General features: G+C 39.5%; 1 protein-coding gene across 1 annotated transcript in view; it reads right to left on the bottom strand.

Moving 5' to 3' along the window:
- mcf2l2 (MCF.2 cell line derived transforming sequence-like 2) overlaps positions 1 to 20,435 on the bottom strand; it is a 153,961-nt gene extending 133,526 nt beyond the window's left edge. The window contains exon 1 of the mRNA XM_079650069.1: positions 18,620 to 20,435. Within this exon, the coding sequence (XP_079506195.1) occupies positions 18,620 to 18,698 (79 nt within the window). The 5' untranslated portion in view covers positions 18,699 to 20,435. The remainder of the gene's footprint in view (positions 1 to 18,619) is intronic.
- Positions 20,436 to 20,528: the final 93 nt, after the last annotated feature.

Below are 20,528 nucleotides of genomic sequence, written 5' to 3'. Positions count from 1 at the left end.
AAGCAGCATGTGCGGTCATGAATGATGCATGAGGGACCAAGGTTACATTTCACATCCTGGTGCTGCTCTGATGTCATCAGCCAATAAAGGACAGAGGGGACATTAGTACATGGATGTTAATGTGCATGGTGGTGGAGTTGATGCCATACTGTTTTTCTGTTGTTCAGGAAAACTATTCCTATGGAGATTTTACAGCAAAGCCAAGTGTAATTCACCACAAGGCTCAGTGATATGCTGACTGGAACCATCCCATTTAAAGGGAGTGTAGAAATGCTTAAACACACATTGCGTTCCATACTGTACGATGTCTGCCACTACATTGGAAAATGTGCGTTTTATGTTTAACACATGTAGAAAACTGCTGGATGTGAAAGTCATATTATGTACAGACAAATGTGGTTTTGATACAAATATTATGAGATAAATATGCACCATGAAGACCAGGTGATTTTGCAGCATGTTTAAAACTATAAGTTCTCGTGTTTAATGCATGAAACAATTGTAATAAAGATTTCTATAATAATATGGATTTTAATCCAAAGCTAAAAACCACAACAACTATGTGAAACCAACAATCTGTAATTAAGTAGGGAGGGGGTTATAAAAAAAATTGTTCACAGTCTTTGACCTATCCTGCCATCATGGAACAAGGAAGTTATTTTCTAACCACTTATGTAATTGTAAGTAACTCAGAATATATTTTCAATTAACATGGTGGATCAGCACAAACACAGCGGCTATAAAAAACCTTCCTTTAGAGCCTCACTTGTCTGCCAAGTGTGACGCCTAAATGTTTTTGCAGCTGCAAATTAAAGTGGACCTATCATGCTATTTTTGAATAATATATTGTAGTACCATACCAATATGGCATATTTATACTTTTTATTTTTCAAAATAACAAACAGATTGTGCATTTTATCCATTCCTCATTTCGCTCAATTTAACACTGCCTTTCATGCTCGGATTCAGTGAGAACAGCACCATCTGGTGGCCTGAAATATGTACTACAGCGTCTCCAGCGCTTTCGAACGGCAATGTCCGTGGCTGTCTCCTCCTGATTGGTGGAACTTCTGTGACGACATAAAAGTGTTCAAATCTGGATCAGTCTGTATCAGATCCGTTGCATCCCCTTTTTTAGAGATTGGGTATGGAGGAAAATAGAGAGTGTTGTGTTTTCTGATACTTGGTGAGTTCCCTGGAACACCGGGGACACATATTCATGTATAAAAGACGTACAAAAGTGCATTTTGCATGATAGGTCATTTAGTAGGGATGCACCGAATATTCGGCCGCCGAAAATTATCGGCCGAAAATGGTTAAAAAGGCTCTTTTGGCTTTCGGCCGAAAGGGTTTTAGCACCGAAAAAATATCACCGAATGTCAGAGAACAGGGTTACGTTGGTAAGCTAACGTGTTGTTGTGATGACGTAATCAAAACGCGGCGACAAGCACGGCGCGTGACCATGCTCGCGGCTGGCTCACAGCCAACATGTCTGCCGCTTGGAAATATTTAAAAATATCAGAGAAAGAGGCGCGGATTGCGATTTGTAAAACGTGTTCAGCTGACATTTCTCGAGGGGGTGTAACTGCAAAGACTTTCACCACTTCGGGATTACTCCACCACTTGAAATCAAAACACCCGGACAAATATGCGGAGTAAGATCAAATCACAAGCACTGACAGCGAGAGACTGTTCAGCGCTGCCTCTCATGTGCTTGATGAGAAGAGGAACAGACTTATGGCTGATAAATCAGAGAAGCTACTGTTCATTAAAAAGAACCTCCCACTTTTCCTTAATAAGTAGACAAGGCTGGCTTATCATAAACTTATCTAGTTCGACATGTCTACTCTATACCCACTTTCCTGAACAATTTTCATTGTGAGTTATAATTCACCATCTCAGGTTATCATTAGGGGGAAGTGACAGCAGCACAGTGTTCAATATATTGTACTTTCGGTATCTAAATGATACAATGTTGTTTACATTGCTCATGAGGACAGACCACCTTATTTGCAGATTCTTGAAATTGTAATTTAATTTGTAATTGTTTGTGGATTTTGTATCCAGTTTTCGCTTTATGTATCTTTATACAATGTTTACTACTTTGCTTATGAGGACAGACAGCCTTATTTACAGATTCTTGAAATTCAATTGTAATTTCATTTGTAAATCGTTACATTCATGTGGATTTATCCAGTTTGCACATTTGTATGCATGCACTTATAGGTGCATTTGTTGTTGTTGAAGGCCTGGCTGTTACAGTCTTTATTTACACTATTTTGTTGTAGGCCTACTGGCCTAGATGTTTATGCAGTTTTAAAGCACCTTGGCTTTGTTCTGAATGCACTTTGTTGTAGTTATCCTACAGAGAAAAGAAAATGGACTTGACTTGGAATTAATGTACTGTATGCATTCAAAAGTGCTGAATAAATGTTTTATGGACCCATACTAGTGATTATTATTTAAGTTAAGTTTTGCCATAATCATGTCTTTTTCCATAATCAGGTAGCTGAACAACATTGGTAAAAAATGTATACATTATATATATATATATATATATATTTCTATTAATCATTTTCGGCCTTTCGGCATTCGGTTTTCGGCCAACTGTTTCCTATTTTCGGTATCGGTTTCGGGCCAATAATTTCCCATTCGGTGCACCCCTACCATTTAGGCCAAAATTCAAACTAACCTCGCGCACACATTACTGAAAACATCTGGCCTTGCACAAACACATCTTCATACTCTCGCAGTACTGACCTGAGCACCCAAACAAGCAGGTCTTAAAGTCACACTCTCCACCTAACAGTTTAAAAATACTTTACTAAGGTTGATGTACCTACTGTTGCCTACTTGAGCCACGATAATGTCAACACATCCTCACTCCCAGGTCGGCCTCTGTTGACGTTATGTCAAGTCCCCTGTGTCGGCTTTTTCCAACGCAAGGGGGGGGCCCTTAGCGTACATTTTCAACTTTCCGGGATATCCATAGGCTTCTATATAGCTCCCTAAATGTATGTTGTAGACGACTTGAGATCGCGAGCGGATGCTACCCGCAGATCCATTGTCACAGCGTTTATCAACCTTTTTCTTACTCAATATCAAGCCACACTTATTGTTTTTACTTCTTTATTTTAATTGAATAATGTAGGACTTTTGTTGCCGTCAGTTATGGGGAGAGTAGTGAAGTATTATTTGAATTATTTGAAGTATTAAAGTAACGTGTTATGGCAGGAAAGTTCAATCTGGTATATTCATTTTAATGTCACCTTATATAGAATGTGTGTTAAACTTGTGATTTCTGCATTGAGTGACTTCTGCCTAGCAGATACCAAGAAGAGGCCCCTAGGGTCTCTCTGTTAATTATCAATAGTCCTTGCAATTAACAGGGGAAGTCCCAGATACATTTTCAGATATAAGGCAGTTAAAGTCTTGTAGAATTAATGATTTATCTCCTACACATCCTGCAGGCCTTGAGACTTGGGTTACCCAGCAGTAAACAAGATAAACGTCCTTTTGAGCTTATCAATAAAATGTATTCATTCCTAGTAAGCTGACTTTGGGGTGAAGGGAAGTTCAGGGAAGCCATTAAGCCACAAGAACAATTAACTTATGTTGGTTGACTGATTCGGGGACTGTCATGGGACGATGGCGTTTGGATATTTACAAATATGGCTTTCATAGAGAAAAACAGGTGACTGTTGTGTGATAAGATACGTGATACGATGTTTGTGTGTGTTGAAGATGTTTAGGGGGAATGAGTATTTGTCCTGTCAAAGAGTCCTCTTTCATGACTCCAAATTATTGATTGGGGGATCTGCCTGAGGGCAGAGGGACAAACACACACACACACACACACACACACACACACACGCGCACAGAAGCAACATGGAATCAACAACTGCGGACTTACTACCTGGGATCCCGCCCATAAGGGAAACCGACCAATGGAACACTGCCAACTCACTGTCTAGCTCGCTCAGAAGTAAACTCTGTGTATAAATGTTCTGATCATTTTGAAGATCGGCGCTCTTGTTTTTGACTTGCCGTTCCTGAGACGTGTCTCACACGGTGGTAGAACCTGAGCCCGGAGTACTCTGCAGAGTGCTTCGTGATTAGGGGAAGTATTTGTATGTTTCCGCATTAAAGCAGATTATTGTTTAACCCTTATCCTGGCTGCTTTGAATTTTTCCTTCTTTTGAGAACCCGCTCATATAGGAACGGCACGGAGCAGAGATTCTGCCCCAACAAATGGTGTTTCCCCGACGTGATGACGTCATGACGTGGTGACGTCATGAGTAGGGTTTTTGAGAGGAAAATCAGCAGCCAGCGGACGAATGGTCCGGAGAAGAGGCCAAGAATAATCTCTGACAACTAAAACGAGGATCCTACAATTGAAAGGTGAGCAGACGAGCCTGTTTCTATCAAAGGTCTGTAATTGGCTAAATTAAATTTTAGTTGTCAGAGACATATTCCGGTGTCATAGTTGTTGCGGTGGAATATACAAATACATATTTTAGATAGGTAGGAAAGTTATATAACATAAAAGTGAATCAACGAGGTATGTAAGACGAAGGTGAAAGGCCCCGTACTTTTTTCCGAAAGGAGACGGCTGAAGACTCGTTGGGGGATGTTCAGTGGTTGTTTTCAGACGCCATCCAGGAACAAATCTGAATAACTATTCTTAGGTTCATAGGAATCGAAGTTGAGTTATAAGTAAATCCAAAGGAGAGTAACGCAACCTTCAAAAAGCAATTTTGAAGTGACCGGACCTCATTAATCCTTTGTTCTGTGGGGGTTGAATCTATAAAGCCAAACGTCACAATAAAGAGTTCTGTAAGCCTGGGTTACGACTCCATGTCAGCGTCACATCGTTGAAAGACGGTGTTGAAGCACGCTGATAGGCTCGCTAAACTTGTTGGAATAAACATTTGGACAATAAAAGCTGAATAGACTGTACGGGGAATTTTTTCTGTGAATATTTACTGGTAACGAAGACAGTAAGTCAGATGAATAGATACGAAGTCATAATGAAGGGAGAATTTGAACGAGAGAAGCGTGAGTGAAGAGCTTACGAGAACAGTGGGTTCAAGCAGAAAAATTGAATAAAAGGATAGCAGAAGTGTTAATTGTTGAAGGAAGCCCCCCTTCTCCTAAAAAGGCTGAGAGCAGCAGCAACAGCCCGGAGTGTGTCTGCTTGCTTTTTTCTCAAGTGATCTGAAGTTGGAATGAAATACATAGAAAATTAACAGATCAAGGTGTGATTTGAAGTGGTAGATATATTGAAATAAATAAGAAACAATGATTTGCTGCTATTTAAACATAGTCTTTGAGAACTGATTGATACCGTTGCATTGCGTTGTGAATTTCATGGTATTTGTCATTAACTAAGGATTGTACTTAATTCTACTTCAAGGAAAAATTATATTACATACAGTCACCTTAGGGGAAAGTAAAAAGAGATTTACTGAGTATATGAAGTACATTAAAGTTAAGGCTTTATTCAAATTAAATATGATAGGTGGATTTTTCCATCTAGAATACGACATGGAAAGAGGAGAATTTGTTAGACATGAAATAACGAACTCACTGGAAGAAATATATATTGTAAGGTTATTTAGGAGTTGTTATGATATACAGTTACTCTCAGTTGATGGTTGTTTAAAGTAGATGGGAAACTGAAAACTTAAACGATCTACCACAATGGTGTTTTTAAGTTTATGAAGAAGGAGTAGAAAGTAAAAAGAAGGTTTTTGTAAGTTTGTCAGAGGGAATCTGTTAATGTTTAAGTATGACAGAGGTGCTGCACGAGGCTAAAAGCCATCTCACACAGTTGGAGAACAAAAGAGGTTTTGATGAGAGAAGCTTGGGCCGGCAGCTGCAGGGCGCAGAGAGGAAGAGAGAGAGAAAAGTCAGATGGTTTGAAGAAGCATAGAGAGAGTACAGGTTATATAGAGTTACTACTATTCTGGAAAATGTCATATTGTTTTATGAGTAACATAAAATAAGAATATATTTACTAGATATAAGAACAACAGGCTTATCTAAGTTAACAGAAAATTGCTATTAACCAGTTTCAGCTGCAACTATCCTGTCTTTGTTCTAAAGAGAACATACGTTGCATTTACAATTAATATTAAGAAAAGTTCACAATTGATACCATTAAAGACCGTTTGGGATTAATAGGACGAGTTTGTCATAAACATTCGTGCTTAGATGGAATAAAAGTGTTGAGATGTTCTCAAAAATGGGAGTTTTCACAATGTTTTTAGTTTTTATTGAAACAATTAAGTAATAAGGACAGAAAAATGTTCCGTGATGATTTATTTAGGTTTCAGCTTTAGTAATAATGAAGATTACATTTTGTAATAATTCCTTTAAGTGTTCCAAAAATATATTCATTAACTGTAGTCAGATTACTTGTTTTTAATATATAGCGCTGAATACAGTTAGTTTTGTATTCTGTTACAAATCTAACCATGCTTGTAACACAACTTAGATAAACAATTTGAAAAGAATAGAATAAGCAAGAAGATAAAGATGAATCTATAGTGGTTAAGGTATCTTTGTTTTGCCTATTAACTGAGAACTGAAGTAATGAAGAATAGGAAGACTGTTACCATTAATGGGTTTAACATTCACATGTTTCAGCATTCCTGACCATATAGACACTCAGCTGTTTTATTTTGTAACACGCTGGGGGAGAGATTTACATTGAGTTTTTCTCAGTAGCTGATTTGCTGTGATTACAGCAACATTGGATAGTTGTGCGCCACCTTTGGGTTGTACTCTGAATCAGTGTGTTGGTGAAAAGTTGCTCATTACAGAAACAGAAGAACTGTGCAAAGAGCGCATCTCTGAGGAGGTATTGAAAGTTTGCTTGTGCCTCGTTGTCAAGGCAACAGTGGTGTGAAGAGGTACAGCAGTTTTTGGGGATTTCTGCTGTATAGAGGACAACGTGTGTCTGCCGATTGTATCACATTGATCCAGACGTCCCTTCCCCCTCAGGACATCCCAATGCCAGAGAGAGTTTCCTTGGAGCCCACTGACCAGGGCCGGTTCTAGCTTTTTGGGGGCCCTGCCACTGACTACAGCTGAAGAGGACAATGAATCATTGACTGTTCTCAATATGACAAGATCAAGAGACAGGCTGGTCTCAGTCTTTTCAGACTCTGAAGAAATCATGCAATGATTTTACAGCATAACTGTGCAAGAGTTTACCAGAAGGTGGTGTAGAACGATATGCTTAGTGTTTAGGAAGGGAGGCGGATTGTTTAATGATGGTCTGGAATACTGAAAAGATTCAAGTTTAATATTCTTGTTTGGCAAACAAGACATCTGATTATTATGTCACACATGATAATCTTGACATAGTGACTAGCTATGGGTAAACGTGTGGACGTTATACCATTATTATCATGAACTAAAAATAAATAGGGAAATAGTATCTGGTTAAAGATGAATGGATTTCATATCCTAGAGAGGGTTAGTTATATTGTGAATACTTCACAAGGTATTTACTAATGTATTTTGAAGAACACATAACAAGAATACAGGTCCAGTTTTGTTTTGTTTCTAGATTAAATTGTCCATTAAAAAACTGTTCAGCTTAGGTCTAGCTTTAGACTTTGATAGTAATAGAGTATTTAGGCTTATTTTTGTATATCTGACATTTTTTAAATATGTTGGCTATTCACTAGATAGAGAGATGGCATTACTCTCCATTTGTTAAGAACATTTCTGAAGATTAAATATTTGTTTCATTTCTAATATTCCTATTTAAGACGTAATTTTAGAGTAACAAGGCTGATGCTGAAATTGGAAAATGTGGTAGTGGTTTGCATGATGTAAACAAAAAAGGTTTTGTTTGTTCAACCTCCAGTTAGATCTGAAACAGTAATAATGATCGATTTGGCCAAAGCTTAGTTTAACATCCTGATGTAACATTATGAGGTATGTTCACTTCTAAGGGTAAACAAATTGATAAAATGGATTATTGTTATTATTATTGATTTAATTTGGAATATTAATTCAAAAGGCCGTTTTCTGCAGGTTTACTTAAGAATGCCGTGCATGAACATTTGTCAGGTATTGTGTTTACTAGGGGCAGTATATTAATAAAGTGTATTGATAATTTGTTTGTTAAACATCTGAAGAAAATGGTGCTGCGAACACGAGAAAAACTTTGTTGCATTGGTTGACATCAACACAATGATGTCACTAGTACAACTCCAGCTAGTAGAATATTAAAGTCTCTGCAGAGCACGACATGGCCAAAAAGACTGAGACCAAATGACCTTTGACCCTGACTGACAGTGTGACTTGAGAAAATCACTATCAATGACTGACTCTGGGGCTGACCGAACTTGACTTTAAAACCAGACAGTGTGAATGTATGTCTGCATGTGATCAGTGCTGCATGATTCTAAAACAATGACTAACCAAGCATGTTTTTAGACTAACACATTATTCTGGAGCTCCAAGGGAAACGAGAGGTTTCCTAAAAAAATGTTGACATGTTTCTAATATTGATTGAGTTATAACAGGTAACACAGATGCAGATTCAGTGGCCAAGGGGCTACTGAGAGAGGTAATTCCAGAATGAGAATGAGAAGGTGACCTGTGATAATGAAAACAATTTTGTAATATTTCAACAGGTATTAAAGTAACTTAGGTTTGAAATGTAGAAAGAACATATTACAGCTAAGTTAAAACATAGTAATGTATTGAGATAGAATTTAATTTAGACAACATCTTGTAACTAGCCTGGTAAAGAAGTAAAAGCCATAGACTGTTTAGATCATTATGGGGATGTACATTTAATTTAAATTCATAATAGAAAGACATTTGATGACAGTATGTTGGATTTCTGTATTCATTTTTTCAGCTTGATAATATCTAAGCAGTGACAGGTAGAAGCAGTCTCACCAGGAAATCATTCACTTTGTCAGTATCATGATTTTTAGTTGTTTTTAATCCATAACATTAGTGTGTTCCATTACCAGAAACATTAGCAGTTCATATTATATTTAGATTTTAAATAGGATCTCAAGGATTTCATTTAAAAATAACACAGATGCTTGTCAGACATTCAGAGCTATTGAAATATGTTATTTAGTTCACCTGAAGATGTTGGGGTTTATTTTGTTGACACAGGCCAAGTATTAAGATTCTGAAGCTGCACTGGCAGATAGGAGGTCTACAACTAATTTAGAAAACCTGTTCACAGACAGCTGTTGTTTTAAGACACCCCACCAACAGGCTCCAAACACCTGAGGGCCCAGAAGCCCTGAGCGTAGACTGGAGGGGTGGGTATCAGATTTCTCCACATAGGTTCCTGACGCCAAAAGGGGGACGAGGGGCAGGAGGCCGACACAGCGGAGTTCGTCTGGCTGAAGGTCATCAGGTCTAGGTGGCTCAACCCTAGGTTCTCCGGCCTCTACAGAGTGACCCAGAGGACATCTCATGCCGTCCGCCTAGGAGGAAAGGGGGACATCTGGTACTACTTGAGCCAATGTGCGGCGAGGAAATCACCGGCTAGGACCATGGAGGACATCAGGACGGACCTGGCTATCTTCAACGAGGACATCCCTACAGCAGACGACTCTGAAGCTGTCATCAGCGGACTGGAGGAGAAGGACCTCACGGACATCCCTACAGCAGACGACTCGGAAGCGGCTCTCAGCAGGCTGGGGGACTTCTCGAGGCAGCAGAGGAGTCTACTTCTCTCTGATCAGATTCATCAGTTCCACCTTTGAAGGAAAGGCCGCATCTCCCCCTCCCTATCAGCTGCCCTTGTTGGCGTTTTCCGCTGGGGGGGGGATTGCAACACGCAAGGATGCTGCTTTCTGGCACTCAGGCTCTGACTCTGATAGTTCCTCCACTGACACGAGAAACTGTTATGAGGAGCTGTTCCCAAATGTTTGAAGTGCTCTAAATCCCAGCTTCTGATGGATGTATATACTGTTGGGGAAGCAGACACAGTGGCAAGGAATGACAGTAGTTGTGTTTCAAATGTCTTATGTGAGTTGGTCTCGTGGGGTGAGACCAAAAGGGGGAATTGAAGTATTATTTGAATTATTTGAAGGATTAAAGTAACGTGTTATGGCAGGAAAGTTCAATCTGGTATATTCATTTTAATGTCACCTAATATAGAATGTGTGTTAAACTTGTGATTTCTGCATTGAGTGACTTCTGCCTAGCAGATACCAAGAAGAGGCCCCGAGGGTCTCTCTGTTAATTATCAATAGTCCTTGCAATTAACAGGGGAAGTCCCAGATACATTTTCAGATAATGTAGTTAAAGTCTTGTAGAATTAATGTTTATCTCCTACACATCCTGCAGGCCTTGAGACTTGGGTTACCCAGCAGTAACCAAGATAAACGTCCTTTTGAGCTTATCAATAAAATGTATTCATTCCTAGTAAGCTGACTTTGGGGTGAAGGGAAGTTCAGGGAAGCCATTAAGCCACAAGAACAATTAAACTTATGTTGGTTGACTGATTCGGGGAGGAAGGCGTTTGGATATTTACAAATATGGCTTTCATAGAGAAAAAAAGGTGACTGTTGTGTGATAAGATACATGATAGGATGTGTGTGTGTGTTGAAGATGTTTAGGGGGACTGAGTATGTGTCCTGTCAAAGAGTCCTCTGTCATGACTCCAAATCATTGATTGGGGGATCTGCCTGAGGGCAGAGGGACAAACACACACACACACACACACACACACACACACACACACACACACACACACACACACACACACACACACACACACACACACACACACACACACACACACACACACACACACACACACACACACACACACACACACACACACACACGCACAGAAGCAACATGGAATCAACAACTGCAGACTTACTACCTGGGATCCCGCCCATAAGGGAAACCGACCAATGGAACACTGCCAACTCACTGTCTAGCTCGCTCAGAAGTAAACTCTGTGTATAAATGTTCTGATCATTTTGAAGATCGGCATTATTGTTTTTGACTTGCCGTTCCTGAGACGTGTCTCACACGGTGGTAAAACCTGAGCCCGGAGTACTCTGCAGAGTGCTTCGTGATTAGGTGATGTATTTGTATGTTTCCGCCATTAAAGCAGATTATTGTTTAACCCTTATCCTTGCTGCTTTGAATTTTTCCTTCTTTTGAGAACCCGCTCATATAGGAAAGGCGCGGAGCAGAGATTCTGTCCCAACAGTAGGGGCTCAGAATACTGAAATCTGTATCTGTATTAATGGACGTGCCGTTGTGCGATTGCATTACCAGGCAACGCAATAATTTACAAACTCTTCAACTACAACCCTAATTATATTTAAAAACATTTTAGAAGGCCTCACAAAATACTTTAATGTAAATTTAAATTTAAATGTGAAGGGATGTGTGTAATGTGGTGATTACACTATTCACCCACGGATCTATGGGTTGGGGTATTGTTCCGCACGGACATTTTAGTTAACCGGACTTCCTGTTTATGTGAAATACGAAAACATTTTTTTAAAATAAAATGATACTTTATTCCGAGTTTGCTTAATTTTCTCTTTGGAGGTCATCACATAACGGCATTTTAATACACGGTTCAGCTGCATTAAATATTACATATCTGTCGTAGTTCGCTATTTATTGAGCCCTGATGAAAAGACTTCTAGACAAACATGAACAACTGCCGCAGAAACTGAATATGTGACGTGAATCATAAATATATCAGCAATTAAACAAAATCTTCAATTTCTCTTCACAATATAAGTGTCCTTGCAGTATCAATACTAATTTGGATGACTTTTGTTTTTGATCCAATCAGTATATTGGTATATTTACACCATAACGGTGCACAGCTGATAGAAAGGGACACCTGGTGGTTAAAGTACGTTATTGAAATGTATTATTTTTATTATTAGATATTAATAGGAGACACAGACAGACAAACTAATAAGGCTTTATTTAAACATTAAAGAATACTTTAGGTTAAGGTCTTATTTTGAATAAGAAAAAAGCTTTGGGGGTATAAATATTAAGCCTGATAAAGTACTAATATATTGCTTTCCTGCAATGTTAACCACTGTATGTTTAAGCACTTATTTTAACTGATATTATACATATGTAGTATACTCTTATAAGATGTATGTAGATAGTATAAGAAATGTGCAGAATACGACAGTTTAACGGTGGAGGTATACACACATATTGATAGATGTCTTGTAATGCACTGTTGAGGAACCTGCGACCCAAGTTTTTCATCTCCGGCCTTGTCAGGTATTGAACAATGAATAAGTAAAGAACACAGAATTATTAAATAAAACACAGAATTTGTGTGATTATACTAAATGATTTACAAATAAACACCACTGCATATTTACAACTGTTACACATGCTGATGTAACGCAAATGTTTCCGACTTGGGATCAATAAAGTATACCTTATCTTAAGAAAATCGATGGCTACCATAGCCGTGGGAACATGTTTCAAATGGGGGGTGCTGTGGGGATGACACCAGGGCTGGTTCTGACCAATGTGCTGCCCTATAGGCAATATTTTAGCTGGCAATGAAAAACCTCTACAAAAGACCAATACACTATGAAAAGAGAAACATATTGACATGGTGGACAGCTTATATAAAAAGGCTTCAAATGTATTTAGTATTATAACATGTTTTAATTGGGGGGGTGGACTTCACATCCTCTAGGGGGTCCGGGGGTGCCCCACCGGGAAGATTTTTTTAACATTTTAAAGTAAAATGCTTCAATCTGGTGCACTTTGAGCGCCCAATTACTAGAGACTGATCTAGGGGGTACAACTCAAAACACCCATATGAAAAAGATCGGTTTGCATTTTATTAATCAAATAAGTATGTGAACATTTTCAATAACCTACCATAGCCAATAACAAATAAATGTAACTTATTTTATTTTTGTTGTTCATTCATATCTTATTTTACCAGTTAACATTTATTTATTTATGCATATTTTTAAATCTCTCCAACTTTAAACAATATTTTTGGTTTACTGTCCTATAGTATACATTGGAATGATTTCAAACCTGTTTTTATTTATCCTAATAATTATAAAGGTGTGCCTTGGAAATATTTGTTTACATAATTGTGATCAATACGTTTGAGACTCACTGAGATAATTTAGACTAAAGTGAACTATCTAAACCTCAGAGTCCTTTACCTCACTGAACCTCTCAGTCTGACAGGACAGAACTCTCCCTCCACATTATTGTAGGAACAGCTTCTTATATCCGTTAGTGCAGCAGAAGCTAACAACAATCCCCGCCGGTACCGGTGCACCCCCTCTCTCTATCTCTCTCACTTTGAATGTGAGCTGGGGCGCCTGATAAGCCAACATCCCCCACTTTCATCACTACAGCGCCCATCGTACAGGACAAATGGCAAATGTAACCAGGGTGAAAAGGGTGTTATCTTTACTTAATTATGAATGTTGTTACATCAAGGCTGAAAATTCATTTTGTTGGTATTATATTAGTATTATATCTTGTAGAAGTGCAGATCCCCTGTCATCCACCAGGGGGTGCTGCAGCACCCTCAGCACCCCTACTTCCCACGGCCCTGATGGCTACTGCCAGATTTGCCTCTGAACCTTGACAAGTGCATGTTTCAGGCTTATCAATTAACAACAGGAGGGGTCACAGACATAAGACCAGCTGTTAAATAAAGCTCTGCTGACCTTAGCTGGCATGTGGGTATATATTAATGCTGTCCATTATGGGCACAAGCAATTTTCACCCATGTATTAATGATATGTTTTAAATGTGAGTGTTCCTATCCCCTAAACCTCCAGGGATGTACACAGTTTAATACTGGCAACTTCTTATTATGGGAAATATGAAAACGTCTTTTAAAACTACAACTCCCAGTAGAGACGTGCCATAGAAGTTAAACATGTTGCGAAACACACAATAGCCAGCATGTGTAGTTCTGGGGACGGGGTGGGGGAGGGGATGGGGAGGGGGCGACGGGGTGGACCCGTTCAAATCCAGTTTTGGACAGTCTGCTGTGGTTCCATCCCATTTCAAAGTGTTGTTCGGCGCTCGGCGTAACCCTTGGCACACTCAAACATCCAATCACAGAGCTTGAGGACTATCACGGGGTTTGTTAAGCGAAGCGGAGAGAATACTTACTTCCGGGTGTACAATTCTCAAAAGCAACTAGGCTACTATGAGCTGCTCCAATACCCTCGGTCCTGACGGACTCCAACTTGTGTTTATTAATCAAACAAATAAATAAACACAAGGATAATTATGTGTTATTGTTGAGTAAATAACAGTGTGTGGTTTAGAAAATAATACAAAATTAGAAGGAAAAAACGCAGAAACAATAAAGATTTCAGTATTCTGAGCCCCTACTCTCCCTATAACTGACAGCAACAAAAGTCCTACATTATTAAATTAAAATAAAGAAGTAAAAACAATAAGTGTGGCTTGATATTGAGTTAGAAAAAGGTTAATAAACGCTGTGAGAATGGATCTGCGGAGCATTCGCTCGCGATCTCAACTCGAATAGACTCTACAACATACGTTTAGGGAGCTATATAGAAGCCTATGGACATCCCGGAAAGTTGAAAATGTACGCTAAGGGCCGCCCCCTTGCGTTGGAAAAAGCCGACACAGGGGACTGGACATAACGTCAACATAGGCCGACCTGGGAGTGAGGATGTGTTGATAATGTGCAGTATATATTCACCACTTTTTCAACATTGAAGTTGGTCCTTATATTTCATTTATGTGTTACTGTAATTTCATTAAATAACTGCTGTGTTTTACTTTATTGTGTTTCTCACATTCTCAAGTGGCATTCCTTTATGTTATTTGTTAAATAGGGCTTCTTAAACCTACACAATATTCAGAGCACAAGTTAGGGAAATACTCTTTTACTTTTTTGATTTGTATTAGATGAGACGATTGATTTAAATATTAGGTAACTAAAATCAGGATGTGGTTAGCCTAGCTTAGCTGGAGCACTGAAAGCACTAAGGGGAGACTGGCAGCCTGGCTAAAAAGATTCCTTGTCTAGCACCTCTAACGCTGACTAACACAATTCCACTCTTTCTAGATCTTTGATTTATCTTCATACTAACAGAAATGAAAATGTAACAACCAGAATGTGACTGTACTTCCAGGAACTCATTCCCAGACAAGCAAGCCAACCAATTCACTAGTAAATAAGGAAGCCACAGCAGACTGAATTCTAACATTAACTAATAATTTGCTAGACACAGTTGTTATGGGAGCATCAGAAGAGATGTGACAGTCACATGACATAGAGGGAGCTTCACAGGATCAATCTCCAGTGAGTTAACACATAGTAACGGTCATCTTAGATCAATGATGTCCCGTCATTTAAGTATTTTGCTCCTCCTGCTGTGACTGTTCCACAACCTTAATAATTGGCGTTCATTCCTGGGACTAAACAAGATATCAGAGAGATGGGTAATTGCTTTAAAATCAATGAGGGAGGAAGATTTGTATGATCATCATCCTGTGTACTCTAGTCTGCTGGTCCAAGCTGGAGCGAGTGAGCTCCCTGCTGGCTGATGAACAACACTGACTTTTTTGGAAGGAAGATGAAAGAGAAACAGCTGAATATGCAGAGAGACCCCATGATGTGTTATGGTCCTTCTACAATGTTTTTCATAAGATACATCTTTAAATGCAAACAAGGTCACACTTCTGTTAATGAGTCTCATCCTAGTTTTTTGTGACGTATAAGCTCTATGTACACAATACCCAGGTTTCTGAGTCTTTGATAGTTTAATGTCCAGCCTTTTTCTGTCAGGTCCTCCAAACTGTAAAAAAATTCCAAAGTCGCACAGAAATATGATCTGATCAGAGGCCAGGATGCCCTTGTTCCAAAGTCTTGACATATGATCATCACCATGTTCATAGAACTGTTTTCTGACCCCTTCTCAGTCTATTGTATACGGTGGCAAACAGGTGCAAACGCACTACAATGTTCAAAACATGTCCATTGCACCATGCAAATATAAAAACACAAATGTGCCAAAACACATTCACCAACTTGTCAATACATGTGCAGCATATACAAAACATTCACGAACTTGATTCAATAACCTGAGCTCTTGTTGATGTTCAGGAATTATACATTTGGCCAACTGACATGTTGGCACAGTAAGCCTGTTTCAGACTTAAAAGTGTTTCGTCAGTATATTTGAAAGGACTAGGTTAGCTAGCTAGCTTAGAGCAGATCTGCAATAATACCAGAAAGAATCATGTGATTACATTGTTAAAATAACCCATTTTATTTAAGTTCCAACAACAGTGTCGATTGTGTTTCTACATCCGTATCGTTTTTAAAACTGCATGGCATTTTTCTTAATGGAATGGTTTTCCGCTGTTGTAGCACGTTTGCACCGTTTAAGTTTCAAAGTTTCCAAAGATTCCAAATATGTCCTGCTGCTTTTTCTGGAAATATGTCTACAACCAATCCACGATGTAACATTACCAAATCATTTGGTGCATTCATAAAAGACATGGAGTTTTGGTGTGGTTGTTTCACATTGTGAAAACTGAACTACTTAGAGTTCTGGAGATGTGAATCCTTATCACCTAATTATCATCAGTACTTGTTTTTTTTTGCATGTTAAGCTTTTCTAGGAAAGACCAGCTCAAAATCAGGAAAATAAACTACTTATGAAGTTTGTGATGAGATGGTTTTGTCAGTGGTCATCACAGATATAAAGTAACTTAAGTAATTACATTTACTCAAGTACTGTACTTAAGTATAATTTTGAGATACTTGTCCTTTGCTTTAGTATTACAATTTATTGCTGCTTTGTTCTTCTACAAAGTCGCAAACATGTTGTGAAATCTAATCAAGTGTTGAATCAGACTTTAGTTCCTCCTGGAGTAAATCCACAAGCTACCCTGCAGTATACAAAGTCATTCAAACTAGCTGCACCTTTACCAGCTTTGAGAACACTTTCATGATCAATCATTAGAAAACATATCATATATGTTATTCTGAAATGGAACAATCTGCATAATGAGTACTTTTAATTTTGGTACTTTAAGTATATTTTGGTGCTAATACTTTTGTACTTCTACTTGAGTAACATTTTGAATGCAGGACTTTTACTGTAACAGAGTATTGATACACTCTGGTACATCTAACCTTACTCAAATAGAACATCTGAGTACTCCTCCCACCTCTGGCGGTCATATTCAAGGTCAAAAACGAACTCAGCTTTAACCCAACATACAGTTTGTCGATAAGAAACCCCCCAAAAAGTCTTAGAAAAGAGACATCAATATCTATGACTCCATGACAACTAAAACAACACCTGATGAATGAATGTGTTTGTGTGCATTGGATTTGTATTATGTGTTCTCATGTACATTTAATTCTCCTAATGGCTGGGCATTCAGAATATGAATATGAAGAATATAATCTAAGAGAGAAATACACAAATCCACAGCAAGAAAAAGATATCCTGTTTAATCAGCACCTTTATGCAGCCACAAATGATGCAAACATTGACGGCACCATCCCACATGAACCTGGCTCTTGATACATCGATTACAGTCCCCTTGCTCTGCAGAAGCTAGCACAGTTTCCATAGTTACTCTCTGCAGCCCTCCTCCACCCCCCTGCCCCACACTCCCATAGCTATGTGATGCAGGAAGTGCAGTGTTGGAGGAGTGCGACAGTTTCCAGCGTGGCACAATAACCTACTTCCCGACAAGCAGGGGAAGGAAATGACCCGGATGCTGAATAGTAAACGAGCAGAATGAAAGAATACAGAAGCAGGAGAGGAAAGGGAGAGGGCAGGGAAGTAAAACCAATGTGTAGAAGGGGTGGATGGGAGGAATGGTGGAGAGGGGAAGGAAAAGGCAAAGTAGCAATGGAGAGAATGAATAGGAAAAGAAAGAAGAGGAAAAGAAAGATGTAAGGAGAAAACAAGAAAGAGAAAAGGTGATGTAGGATAGGAAGTGCTTCATGGGATTAAACATCTTTAATATATTGACCTTGTGAATCTTGTGAAAAACAAATGCTTTAACAGGATTGGCCATTCAAATGCATACATGTTTCCAAACTATAACCATGTACCTAAATGTAGTCTCTGTACATTTTCTTGTAAATCATTCAAAATGAAGCACATCAATCTGCAGACATTCACTCAGGCACATGCAACTCATCAACAGTTCATGAGCAATAGAGAATAACCACACAGTGAATTCAAATCATAGATGGAGCTTTGAATATGATGATAGCCATAGAAAGGCCAACATTGCTCAGACTAAATGACTCCACTGTTGTATCCCCATGACACACTTTCTCCTCTGCCCATGTGCAGAGCATCCCTCTGCCCCCCCCCCCCCCCACCCCCCCACCCCTGTCCTCAGCGGTCCTGATGAGAGGATGGAGACCCTGCATGGCTTTCATCTGCTCTGTTTCTCCTCATATTTTCCATCAATTCAAGGGTTTCCATTAAACCACACCACCTTATAACGCAGCTTCCACCCTACAAGCAGGTTCTATTGTGTGATTCCCCCAGCGGAGGCTATAACTCATCTCATTCTAACCTTAACATCAGAAAAAAGGAATGTGAGGACTCACCAACATGAGTGATGACACACTGCACCCTCTGCAACAGCTCCTGGACCGACATCTCGTCTTCTCTCAGCCAGCTCAGCATCTCAGGGTGTGGGTCGCATCCACCCTCCTCCCCTCCTGTCTCTCTCTCTCGCCGCTCTCTCTCTCCGCTGCCACGCCTCCGTTCGTCACCCTTCCTTTCCCAACAATCACCCCCTCCTTCTGCTCACTATAATCCAATGTTCTCCTGTGAATTGTGTCTCCTCCTTTCTCTCTGATGCTCCTTGTGTCTTGTAATTTCTTCTTTGAGCTTTAGGATGTTGATCTTCTTCTCTCCTTCATCATGCCTCCTTCAAATCCATATAATAACAAATCGGGGGGACACATATGATGCTACTCCAAGCCAGTCAGAAAAACAGGAATTATGGCGTGTTAAATAATCAGCTTGGCAGCCAGGCAGGCAAAAGTAAAATAAGTAGCCAGTCAGGGAATAAAAGCAGCTCAGATAGCCAGTGAATGAATTTAAACCAATCAGCCAGTGTTTACTGAAATATCAAGTTCATTGTCAGCCGGTCAATCACACAATACATTCTATAGGGAGTCAGTCAGTCAGTAAACAAAAGAGATCAATTGTGTCTCAGCCAGAAAACAGAATTGATCTAAAACTAGCCAGGAAATCATTGTAGAAAAGCGCACATTTTTCATTGAATGTGCAGTAAAATGACCCGCCCCTGCGTAATCAGGTTAAAAAGGTCATTAGGAAGCAACAAAAACATCATCCACTCTTTAGAGTCCTTTTCATGATGCTGGCAAACATATCCAATCATTCAAATGAAGCCTCCAGGTCAAAGCACAATAGTCCTCACAGCCACAAAAGAAAAAGGAAAATGATCCTCAAAAATATGTTAAACACGTGCCAAACATAGCCAAATAAAAAGGATTCTCCTCAGGAAGTGCAGAAAATATCTAACCCACTTCACGTTTACAGACACTCCTTGTTCCGGGTTGGAAAGCATGGCTGCTGCTTCTGTAATGATGCTCTGTTTGCTCTCATAAAGGAGCTGAGTCACAATGAGGACACACGAATCAGAGGGCTGATGTACCTGCCTGCAGGGCGGGGGGAGACAGAAGCAGGGGGAGGGTGGATATTGGATAGATAGGGTGGGGGTTATTAGGTCCATAACATAAATCCTGGGGCCTGGAACAATATGGATTGGAGCTATAATGGAACATTGACTGATCCTCAGACAGAAGTGTCACCTGCTTTTATTAGATCTGAGGTAGGGGACTTGAAAATTGTACAATTTAAATTAATATGGTTTTTTCCTGAGTCTCTTAAAGACAACATCCTTGCTTTGTGATTCACCATAATTTTTTGACGGCTGAAACAAAAAAAATCAATGGCCTACACCCATCATACATCATTCATGCTTTAGGCTCATTCACTGCTACCGTAGGCCACTCTGCTGATCCCGCTCCATGGTTTGATTAAAGCCAACAATGTGAGGCAGGGACATTAGCATCTCTCCATGAGCCTGTGTCCACTGGGACTTTAGAGATTGCCTGGGAGACGACTATTAGCCAAAGACATCTGCACTCAGTCTCATCCTCCCACTCATTTATCTCCCCTCAGCAGCAGCCAATAACAGGCCCTTCTGAAGGCTTTCAAACAATAGAAACATGCAGCAGAAATGGCGGAACAGCTGGCAGACAAAGCATAATCCAAGGCAGTGCATTAATTAAATAATATACATTCAAATGTTCAATCATTACCTGCCAATATTTTGGAAAAAAATAAAGGAAAAGTACAAGACTATGGAAAGGAGAAAGGGAAACAAGAGAAACTGCGCCTAGTAGAAGAAGAAGAGGAAAACAAGAGAGGAGAAAAAGGAAAGGAGGAAGGGGGGGGGGGGGGGGGGGGGGGGTACGTGAA

This window comes from Notothenia rossii (genome assembly GCF_949606895.1).
Source record: "Notothenia rossii genome assembly, chromosome: 1".
Lineage (NCBI taxonomy): Eukaryota > Metazoa > Chordata > Actinopteri > Perciformes > Nototheniidae > Notothenia > Notothenia rossii.
This window is presented reverse-complemented; position numbering and strand designations above follow the sequence as displayed.